The 12,503-nt window shown below is 41.3% G+C and overlaps 1 protein-coding gene across 1 annotated transcript; it reads right to left on the reverse strand.

Annotated features, from left to right (window-relative positions):
* Window positions 1-7,821: 7,821 nt before the first annotated feature.
* cd28 (CD28 molecule) lies at window positions 7,822-9,801 on the reverse strand. The gene is made up of 2 exons (XM_079358308.1): window positions 9,329-9,801; window positions 7,822-9,138 (listed from the first exon to the last, which is right to left on the reverse strand). The coding sequence occupies exons 1-2, from the start codon at window positions 9,680-9,682 to the stop codon at window positions 8,944-8,946; spliced, it is 549 nt and encodes a 182-aa protein (XP_079214434.1). The 5' UTR covers window positions 9,683-9,801; the 3' UTR covers window positions 7,822-8,943.
* Between the last annotated feature and the right edge of the window lie 2,702 nt (window positions 9,802-12,503).

The following is a 12,503-nucleotide window of genomic DNA, read 5'->3' on the forward strand; positions in this document are numbered from 1 at the left end:
GGGAACCTCGGCAGTGCTCAGCCGTTGAACTAGTACTTTGGTCCTTACCAGGACTTAACCAGCGACCTTCCGGCTCCAAATCCAAGTTCCTACAGACTGAGCTACTACCACCCCAGTATCTTGCACCCTTTGGAGATAAATTAATTGCAGATGACGTGATACTGGTTTTGGTCTTACAGACGTGCTCCCACGTGCAGTTTTCTTTTTGTGCAGATCAATATTTTAATCATTGTAAAAGATTGCATGAAGGCCGTTATCACATTAGGCGTATGTGTTCATACGCAGAGGGATCCATTTTATCCACACATATGAAATACATTTTTCTGTTAGGACTGTATAATATGTTGTTCTGAAAATGTGAAAGAAACTATGACAAATAAAGAAGATACTGAACAGCTACAAAGACTGGGAAAGTATTGACTCTTGGTTGTAATGTCTAACATTTGCTGCTGGCCTTACAACATCAGAAATGAAAAATGTTAAACTAAAAATTGTGAAAATTTCAACAAACTTCTCTTGATCATCATGGCGTTTTCATACTGCGTGCTCTCAAAACCATGAGAGAAATGTGACCTTCCTGTCACACCGTCTGCATCGCCAGGCGTCTCTCCACCTCAGCTGACTCTCCCTATTCAATCATGATGTATGTTGACAGTAATAACAGGCTTCCCACACACACAGTCTGGATCACACACAAGCACAAGCAGGACCTGTGCACATCATTAATGGAGAGCTGTCAGAGTGTGGCAGCTGCCCCCACTGGAAGCGCCCCCTGAGCTGGTGGGGGTGTTGTGCCTTGCTCAAGGGCACCTTGGCAGTGCACGAGAAGTGGTCTCACCTCACCAGCTACCAGACCGCAACTTCCATATTTTGATCTGCATTGGGACTTGAACCGTCAACCCAAGTCCCTTCAAACTGAGCTACTGCTGCCCTATGGCCTTATGCTAAATGCAAGAATGGCATCCTGTAAGCACAGCTTGACCTATAAATATAGAGAAAGTTATATGTCTGTTGTGTCAGGTTAAACTGTATATACCTAATCACGGGTCTTTGAAGTCCGACTTGAAAAAAACCCCCATTTAATTACAAGTCTAATCAGTGTTTCCCACATCATAGACACTATCTGATCTCAGCTCTTTCTCTGCATGTCATTCCCCACTCTTTCCTCCTTACACTTCCTGTCTCTCCCCAGCTGTCCTATCAAATAGGCAAAAAAAGCCCCCAAAATATAAGTAAAACGTGTAAAGTGTTACACAAGAAAGCAGAAACATTCTCTTCAAACTACACCGTTCTCTTGTGTTTGAAGTCGCTGTGACGGGATCAGGTCTAGCGTGTGTGTTGATGGACAAACTTTAGAACTATTGCCACTGGATCTTTTTGTTATATTATTAACATTTAAAAGTTTGACAGCTGGAATGTCTCCAATGACAAACAACATAATGCTTCGCTCGCATTCACCAGCATTCACCACTCCCTCCGAAAGATGTTTGTAATATTTTCAGACTATTTCTAAAGCCGTCACACATGGATTACTCGTACTTTTGTTGTTCCTTGACATCCTCATGATCTCATAATTTCAGCGTGAGACGACGTCTCTGAGGTTGAACTCTGCTCTGCTGCAGAGAGTGATTGACTGACAGCTCTGTCGTCTGTCTTCTTTCACACACGAGTACTGTCTGTAAATATCTTTAACAATCAATCATTATCTGCACATTTTGTGATCCTTCAAAGAACCTACTAACTTTACCTACGTCAGGGGGGTCCAGAACCAGAAGATTTTGTACCGAGGCCTCATTCAGATGGCATCTTTTGTTATTTTTCTTTGTCATGTTAGTGAAGGCTGAACGATAATCATGAAATAGAATATGTTTAGTACAATATGTGTTTTTTTTCTTTTTTCTTAAAAGCTTTTTTTTGGTCACTATGAAAATGCAAACCAGCAGAAAGTGTTTTAACCCCTTAACAACCTGCGCTAAATACAGAAAGCTTTTACAACAACATTAACCAGGTTGCACACCTTCAGAGAAAACCTCATTAAAAAAAAAACAGATAAAGAAGAACGAAAAAATCTAAGTATTTGATTTCCTTTTATGAAAGGGTTTCTATTGATTCTGATCTACAAAGCCAGCTTTTTTTTTTTAAATAGTTTCTCCCTGCAATTATTTATTGTGTATTTATGACATTATGTTATTTTTGAAGAGGTAAAAATACAAAAAGTTCCATACAATATTATTTCAGATATTTAAAAAAAAAAACCTGTGGCCCGCGGGTGATTCAAACACAATAATTTTGGCCCGCAAGGAAAAAAGTTTGGACACCACTGACCTACAGGTAAAAATAAATTAACCTAAAGAAGCCCCACACATTCACACACTGATGGTAGAGGCTGCTGCAGAGTAAAGAGTTTTATAGGCATTATACTTTAAAGTTAATATGAACACTCGGGTGTGTGCTGGATCACTCTGATTCTTATGTAGGTCTTTTATCAGAGGAAAAAGACAACAGGTGAATAAAAGGCAAACCATAAAGAGAATACTGCAATAAAAACAGGTTCATTGGGTCCCTTTGCTGCATGTCGTCCCACACTCACTCTCCTTCCAACGTTTCCTCTTCTCTCTTCACTTCTCTAACAAATTAATAGAAAAAGGCCCAAAAAGTGTACCGTATCGTTGAATGAGGTCGACATGATTTGAATTAAAATCAATTAACTTAAAAAAAATCTGAAATTAAAAGGAGTTTTCCAATAGAAAAACTTCTTGAATTGGACTGAAATGATGTTGCTACAAACCTGAATCAAGGCAATCATACAGAAAACAACAAGACTAAAACTCACATAATATGAAATGAGTCAAGATCACACATATTTAATCATGTCTGGTCAGAACCTGCATATATACTATAAATGACAGTAAGTTGGCAATTAAAAGCATTCTGTACCTGTTCATACACAATACATAGATGACTGCATGCAAAAATAAAAGCAGGTTTGCAGAAGCAGATGGTCTTTGGCTCCCTCTGCTGGTTATCTTAGGTAGCACATTTGTTTTCTTAGAAAATGAGAGATGGGTTAAAGCGGCAGAAAGTTTATCTATGATGAAGAGTCCATGTTTTTGTTTTTGTCAGTATGATGCCACCGGTGGAGCAGGAGAAACTTGTCTGTACACGTCATATTCTGGATTCCTTGGCACTGCGGCTTTCCTCATGACCATATATGTAGAGTTTTCAGGTCTGATTGTGCTGCTCTGAAACAGACAAAAATGAGGAGTGAAAAGTAATTCAGAAATAAGGGTGTGGCTGAATTGGGTTAGGCTAAAGTGGGTGCTAAAGACTCCTTAATCTCGACCACATTGTCTGTTACTAGATTGGTGGAAAGTAAAGCTGGCTCCTCACTCGGTGATTTCCCTCTTCAACGATTGAAGGGATTTGAGGCTTGTTGCAACTTGTTCTCCATATTCGTGCAAATTTCTGTGAGATCTCGTGTCTGTGAGATCGATGCTACAAACTGCAGGAATGTGGTCCCACTGTGATGTCACTGAGACCACGTCCACGTTAAGTACAGTCTATGGATGGAACTAGCTAGAGAGCCTTGCTTTTTACCCTATTTTGACCTTTTTCTTTGCCCTGATTGGTTTTGATCTGAGCAGGTCCAAGTCTGCCGGGTGGAAGCAGACAGTGAACTGCAGCAGGTCAGCCAATTAGTTGACTCTGTTGATCTCCTAACTAGAGGTATTGTCAGCTTTAAAGGTATTTAACTATGTTAGAGAAACTGTAAGACAAGAACTCATACCTTCCGGCTCTGACGGAAGTAGAAAGAGGTGATGACACAGCTGTACAGTAACGTCAGAACCAACAGACCAATCAGAAGGAATTCCAGAAGAGTCCAGTCATTACTTTCAGTTTGAGGTTCAGTTTTGCTTTCAGCTTCTTTCTTTGGACCTGAAAGAAACCCATTGATGTCACTTCCTGTTTGTACTTCACTGATTTACACACAAATTTGGCGTCAAAGTGTTTTACTGATTACATTTTTTGTACAAACTCAGTTTTAAGATTCTTAGTAAACTCAAGCAGGGGCGTGTCCAGAGGGATGACACGGGCCCTCTTAAAATCTGATTGGCCACCCCAAAGTCAAAATCATTATTTACCTTTTTCAGGGGTGGGACTAATGTTATAATCAACTATCCTGGAAAACTGTGTTAGGAAAGGAACGAGTCTATAAGAATTAGCAACTGTCTAACTTACAATGCACTTATGGTGCCTTCCTCTGTTCTCAGAAGCCCGAAATTCCAGTTGCCAGTTGGATACGTCATCAGGAACGCTGACTCAGAACTTGAGCTAAAATCTTAATTGGCTACTAGCTGCATCAACAGTCTGTAGACACGTCATCATGGTGCGTTTGTATGAAAACTGTCAAACAGTGTGAAGCTAACACAAAAGAAGGTACTTTTGGAAGCGTACGTGTTTGTGCGACTCGTTGCCAACTCATTACTGGCACGCAGTCACCCCCCCCCCAATCAAAATAGTCTGGACACGCCCCTGACCTCAGTGGAAAAAAACATGAAAGTTTGTTTCTCTATCCCGTGTTTTTTCTCAGTTAAACATACCTTCCAGGAGGGTGGTTGCTGTTCCTCTTTCGTCTTCATGTATGTCGTTTATGTTCACTGTGAACTTACACTGGTACTGTTTTTTCATTTCTTCTGGCCCAATGTTGAATATCATGAAAAGGTACTTGTTGGGATTCTCTTCGTACATTACGCTGTTCTTACAGCTCTTCAATCCCTTCTGGCAGAGCAGTTGAGGGTTTTTGTCTTTTCTGAAAGTACACAGTAAATGTGTGTGAGGATCAGGTTGGGTCGTAATGCTACTAAAAGAACTCTACGAGGGGCACAGCGGCCTGGTGCTTTTTACATTAGGAAATTGTTTTGTAGGGTGTCCGAGCGCTATCGCTAGTCTGCGTTTACATTAGTAACATCGTTCTGTAACCTTGTGTATGTACACAGTCCGATACAGCAGGTGGCAGCATGCACACAGTTTGGTAATGTGCAGGAAATTTCTGCTACAACTGCAAAAGAACTGATCTTCAGTCAATCACTGTCTTTGGTTTTTATTCTTCTTGCAAGTCGAAGGAACAAATCTACAAAGTGTCAGTCAGAGACAGTCTGTAGGAAAATTCAATCAAAACATGCTCGAGTATTTAAACAAATAACCTTCAAGCTGAAGGATGGAGGGGGCGTGGCCTGATGCAGTCACAAATATAATATAAAGACATGAGGAAGAGAATATGTTTACAAGCTAATGTTTCAAAGTCTATAGTCAGATTTATGCAGAAATGAAAATAATAAATTAAAAATAAGATTAAAAATAATCTTTTTCCATTTATTTACACGCGTATGAACAGCGGGATACTCACGGGGAGATGCTGTTGAGTTGAACATCTTCCACAGAGCTTACAGAAGCCGTGTGTTCACAGGTGATGGAGGCCGATCTGTCGGGGTTCACGGTTTGATACCGAGGCTGATTCACCTTAAAACCTGAGTAAAGACAACACTTCAGCTCCTCGTTCCACTACATGTTTAATTATTTTATTTCAATCCATATGATACTAATGAATTCGGCATTCTCTTATTTAATCTATATATTTATTTTGACATATCTTCAGATGTCTCTGCGACCGTTAAGGGTTTGTTTCTGTGATTTTTAAATGTTCTATTTAAAGGTTTCTGATTCATTTTGCTTTTCATGTTGTGTGTGAAGCACTTTGAATTGCCTTGTCACTGAGCTTTATATAAAATCTCCTTCCTGCCTCATGGATTTAGAATATCTTAATCCAAAAAGATTTTATTTTGTCTTAAAATAATTTGGATTTCTTTTAGAAGATGAAAATGTCCCGTTGTAGAAGATCCAAAAGGAAGAAACATTGAAAACAGGTTTTTGTTCTTATTTGACTGTTGTTGCTGCTTTGAGTCTAAATTTATGAAGTAAACTTGTAGATACTCAACTTCACACGAGAGACATTCAGAGGACTCAGACGGCTTAAATTGATGTCAATTAAATAGAAATTTGGACTTTTCTTTTCTAATCTTCTGACTATTTAATGCTCTATGACACCTTTGAAAAGACGAGTTTCATTTGATCAGGAGGTGAATATTTATTGTTGTCGTTGGTAATAGAATTTAAAAGAAGGGTATGACATTAGATTATGAAACACAGACTCTTACCTTGGCTCAGGTGAAGGACGACGCTCAGATAAATGGAGAACATGATCGAGCTGCAAGCCGTCATTTTCATTGTTTCTTCCACCTAAGCTTCAAAACTAAAACCTGCACTCAACAAACATCTGCACACGAAGCTGCTCAGTCTGACACTGGGCTGCTTCAACAGGAAAAAGGTTTGTGTGGTCGACAATCTAACCAGATTCTTATTTTGTGCCTTGTGGCCATCAGTGCTTTTTTTTCCTGTTGCTAACATCTGTTATGATACTGCGGCTCTTTTTTCTTTACCCACCAAACAAAACAAAGTCTGAATCAAATTTCTTCCTTTACAGCTGGTAATCTTAGATATGCGTTTCCTTCTGCAGAAATTCTGCAACGTAGCGGCACATCTTGACTTGACTGGTTTGACTTTAGAAACAACAACAAAAAATAATTTTGTTGTAAAATGTCTACTTATTATACCTTTAAAGGAGTGTGACTTCTTAGTTCAATAGATGTTGCCCTTGAGCTGCAGCATGAAACGCTTTAGCTAGCTGCTAGCTTCATGTAAACTGTAAACAGAATGATCTTAAAACTATTCATCCAAATAATCATGTAATCATGTATGTTCTTCTTCTTGACTCAAACAGCTTCTATACACAAGGGGAGGAGCCATGTAAACACAGCTCTGACAACAACACAGCCAGCAGGACTCCAACTCATTCCCGGCAGTTACTCTTCCAGTCACAACAGAAATATTAAAAGTCTGTATACGGCGAAGAAAGTGTATTTGTTCATCCAGGTTCGTCAGTGAGCTAACGAGTGTTAAATTCACCCGTTTTCAGCCTCGATTGGTTTAGCTGTCGTACAGACCTCCTCTGCAAACGTCTCCTTCGTCACCACTGCCCCCTAGCGGCTTGGCGGTGAATTTCAGAGCGTTCCCTCGACGACTGCTTTCAACAACATACAAGAGTTTACAACATCCACAAGAAAATAAAAGAACCAACGAAGGGAACCTGACAGAACCTCAAACGTTAACACATGAACAGTATGAACACAAATACCATTAAAGGTGAGAATTAAAAGAGTGAACAGGGGGAGCAGAAAAACTCGATCTCTTTTGAGTTTGAGCCGTGAGCTGGGGGACAGCCAGGACGCCACATGTCTGATGATCTGAGGAGTTTTAACTTTGAAACTGTACAAGTGAAAGAAGCTGGATTTGACTTCTGCATTTACCTGATGAATGAATATAAAGCCAGTGTTGAAGAATAAAAACAAGGCGCCTGAAGCAGCTGGACAAGTGACCTCAGCCTCAGAGAGACATACAGGCAGACAGATGGCCTCTAATGGCCCCCCTCCCCCAATAAGACAGTTTCAAACTGATCCTACGTGGTTAAATAACACCTACAAAGAGTCGAGTCTGAGCACAGCCCACATATATGATCACAGAGCCTTCAAACCAAAGACAGGAAATGCTTCAACAGACCACGAGTCAGACGAATTAAAGACACGTGCATCACACTTTAGAGCAATGAACAACAATGAGACAAAAAGAACATTAAAAACATTTATTTATTGACTCCTGAGCCGATTCTGAGGAAACAAATCCTCATCACACAGAGATAAAGAAATCAACTTTACTACAGGTGCAAAGGATCAGACAGAAATCAGAGCGAGAGAGAGATTGAGGAATTTGGGATTTGAACCCTGGCCTCCCACACTAACCACAAGGCCACTAGGGCTCGAGCTTCTCAGGTTTGATTCAAACAATAAGTTTGTACACAGCGGTCACATATCAGTGACACCGTTTTATTATTCATATATTTACTTGAATGTAAACATTATTAATGACACTAAATTAGTCAAATATTCACAAACACCAGGATGGTATTTTTATATGATTATAAAAACATCCGACTCACACATCACTCCTGTAAGCTGCCGTTTTAATCTCAAGTACGTTTCTGTTTTTGGCTCCAAGCTGACGTTCTCATCGAGGGTTAACATGAAAATGCAGCTTCTCCTTGGTAGAGCACGCCGGGCGCCGGTCTCCTCCCTCGTTCACACTGCAGAGCCTGCGAGTAGAAGACACTGATGACATCACACATTCACCTGATGACATCACAGATTGACCTTTGTCACCTTATGACAACACTTTGGGATCCCTAACCACTTCCTGTTTCTTTTCTTAACTTCACATCCTAGCCTTCTATCTACAGGAAGGGCCTTACTGTATTTCAAAATAAAAGCACAGCTGTATCAAAAATAATGGAATTTTAAATGTACAAAAATTCTGGCCTTTGTTCTGAGTTCTTGCACGTTTTGTTAAGAGGCTACGACAAAGCTATGCTCCGGATTGACAATGTGGTTCACACCTTGTTACATCTTTAAGAATGGCGTGAAACATCCTGCATCCATCACTTCTCATAACATAATCACTGTTTCAATAATCATAACAGTTATAGAATAAACATCTTAGACTGATCAGAGAGATCATCGTCACAATGAAAACCTGATCATATCGAATATCTGACCTGAAGGTAGATGATGAAGAGGAGAGCACATGTGACCAGAATCACCAGAACAACCACGGGAACACTGACTGCTGCCGTCCTCTCACCGCCGTCACCCTCCTCCTCCTCCTCCTCTTCATCCTCCTGCAGTGCCTTCTGTCTCTGAGCCTCCTGCACAGGACAGTCAGAGCTGCCTGTGGACAGAACGAGTTCAGATCAAATATATAAATGTGTGTTTCTGTTCAGAAGGTGTTTGTGGTGTTTGCAGTCAGCGTCTCACCTAAAACATGAACGAGTGTGCCGTTCCCTCTGAGCCGCAGGTACGGAGGAGGGAAAAACACCTCGATCTGACAGCGGTACACATCGGTGTCCGAGGCTTGAAGACCAGACACGGTGAGCTCCACAGCGCCATCTCCCAACTGAGCGGAGCACTGCACCTGGAAACACATCCAACCTGAGCGTGACTTCAAACTGATGCTTCTACTCCTGTCATCGTCTGTTATCGTTCTGACAAACGCTGTGTTTCTTTTTGGGATTACAACCCTCCTTCTGTCAGACGCTGTGAGAGACAGTGTGTCTTCAGGGACCTGTTGTTATAAGGTCATCATAAAGCATCTGTAGACTCACCTGTCCTTCCGTCTTCACGGCGGTCTCTCTCTGCTCTGTGAGGTTCAGCATGGACCAGCAGAACACCTGCGTGCTGTGAAGGCCTTTCATCAGAGTCACACGGAGCTCCTCGGGGTCAGGCTGGTCGTAGAGACTGTGGGACGGTTTGCTCGAGTGCTGAAAAGGTGAAGGTTTGATGGCGCACCGGATCTGAGCTGTACCGTTTGTGCTCACCACCCTGTAGGGCTGGATCACCTCCAAAGCTGGATGAAGACAAAAGAAAGCATGCTTCAGATTTGCTTTTCCTTTGTCTGAAACCATGAACATGCAGTTCCTCTGACGGCCACACGAGGCCTGCTCCATGAACATGTACATGAAGACCAGGATCTGAAGTTAGAAGGAGGACATAGAGAAGCTTCAACACAGCAGGTTTCCTTCATGATCACACAGGAAGAGAGCAGCTCTCTGATTGGCTGATTGAATGTTATAAACAGAAAAAGTCTCTTTTTGCCTTCAAACAGAGATTGGACTGTTTAGAGTCAGAAATCAGGGAGAGAGAGAGGTTCAGTGTGGACGAGTTACGGACCCTGTGTCGGCACATCTTTGTCACTAAAGTCGACTGTAGCTCTGAAAACATAAATCCAGCTGTTTCCTACCTCATCATGTAAGTTGAACAGATCACCTGTACATGTTGGTGAAAGTCAAACACTCACCTGTCGACACGGTCACACAGAGGCTGAGGGCCGTCACACTCATCATCAGCATCACACAGCGAGTCAGGAACATCCTGCACACTCAATGATTCACTAAAAAGGACAGAACGCTTGGTGGCTACACGCCCTCACTCTGAACAAATGTCATCGAGGTTCAAGCTTGAGCTTTATAGAGGAGCGCTCCACTGAGCGGTCATGGAAAATGAGTGGCAGCAGGAAATGACAAGGTGTTCTGCCAGTAAAAGGAGACGTCAACTTTGAGCAAATGTGCTTCTGCAGAATGTTTGAGTAAACGTGTTTTTTCACTGAACCAGGCTGCTGAGGCTCAGTTCTCTGAAAGCTTGAAGACAAACCACAAGCGCCATCGTGAGTTTGATCTTGACTGGCTGCTGTCATGTTTAAAGTTGGGAACGCGGCGTAGTAAACGTTGAATAACCTACAAATCCAGCAGAAGCTGAAGCGAGGATGTGATTTAAAAATAAGTATTATTTAAAGGAAGACATCCTGAACTCTACAGAACGAGCTCCAAGCATGCAGCAGGTTCGAACCCGACCTGAGGCTACTTTCCTGCATGTTATTCCTCTCTCTCTCTCTCTCTCTCTCTCTCTCTCTCTCTCTCTCTCTCTCTCTCTCTCTCTCTCTGATCTTATTTATTCTTCATATTATTTATTATTTACACTCGGGGCACGTTCACTCTGTTATTGAGACACTTCTCACACTCATGCACAAACAACATGTGTGGACAATAATGGAGCGCTGCAGAGCTGTTAGGGGGTTTTGGTGCCTTGCTCAAAGGCACATCGGCAGTACAACCGTGGGTTGCACTTAAAAGTTCAAAGGAGAGAAAGTGTCTTTTCAGAAACAGATACAGATAACCAAATACTACGGAGCCCTTAAAGGTCCAAAAAGAGAACATTTTAACATTCTGCACACAAGCGATCATCTCGTGCACAACTTGATCATTCTCAGGATCATCTTATATTTAATCAGGATCATCTCATATTTAATCAGGATCATCTTATATTTAATCAGGATCATCTCATATTTAATCAGGATCATCTTATATTTAATCAGGATCATCTCATATTTAATCAGGATCATCTCATATTTAATCAGGATCATCTCATATTTAATCAGGATCATCTCATATTTAATCAGGATCATCTTATATTTAATCAGGATCATCTTATATTTAATCAGGATCATCTCATATTTAATCAGGATCATCTTATATTTAATCAGGATCATCTCATATTTAATCAGGATCATCTCATATTTAATCAGGATCATCTTATATTTAATCAGGATCATCTCATATTTAATCAGGATCATCTTATATTTAATCAGGATCATCTTATATTTAATCAGGATCATCTCATATTTAATCAGGATCATCTTATATTTAATCAGGATCATCTCATATTTAATCAGGATCATCTCATATTTAATCAGGATCATCTTATATTTAATCAGGATCATCTCATATTTAATCAGGATCATCTTATATTTAATCAGGATCATCTCATATTTAATCAGGATCATCTCATATTTAATCAGGATCATCTCATATTTAGTGACTCTGAAGAAACTCTTGTTATTGTCTTTGAGGCAGTGTGTGGGCTGGGACTGTTCTGACCCGGCTGTTCTGACCCGGCTGTTCTGACCCGGCTGTTCTGACCCGGCTGTCTGCCTGATGCTCGTCCTCCTCTCTTTTTATGTCCTGCACATGTGATGAAGTCTTTCTTCATCATGTGATTCAGAAGAGCACCGGACAAGAGCCAAACTATCAATCAAACATTTATTGATCCAGCAGCTCGCAGACAGATCAGACTGCGTTTCAAAGAGCTTTATTTTGGGGCGGCAGTAGCTCAGTCTGTAGGGACTTGGGTTGGGAACCGGAGGGTTGCCGGTTCAAGTCCCGGCACGGACCAAGTTCGGAAATTGGTCTGGTAGCTGGAGAGGTGCCAGTTGATTTCCTGAGCACTGCCGAGGTGCCCCTGAGCAAGGCACCGAACCCCAAAACTGCTCTGGAGCGCTCGCTGTGGGCAGCCCCCTCACTCTGAGACCTCTCCATTAATGCATGTCACTGGAACCCTGTTTGTGCATGAGTGTGTATCTCGGCCTGTGTGTGTGTCATTAGACAGAGTGTAAACCGAATTTCCCCTCGTGGGATTAATAAAGTGTAACTTCTTCTTCTTCTTTACAGGAGTGCAGAACAGGTGACGTCGACATGTTTCAGGCCTCCATCAGCACGTTTCTTCCTTCTGTTGATTCTTTGATTTCTCTTTTTCCATTTTGAGAATAAACAGTGAAGTTGTTTTTTGCTTAATGATTCATGTTTGATGTCTTTTTGTCATCGTTGACGCTTCTATGGAACAGTGCAAACGTTTGAATATTCGTGTTTCACGTGAAACTCACCAAACCTGCAGAGCGAAGGTGCAAACAGTGGAAACATATTATCGTGTTTTCAGGTAGATCGAACT

This window comes from Symphodus melops (genome assembly GCF_947650265.1).
Source record: "Symphodus melops genome assembly, chromosome: 12".
NCBI lineage: Eukaryota > Metazoa > Chordata > Actinopteri > Labriformes > Labridae > Symphodus > Symphodus melops.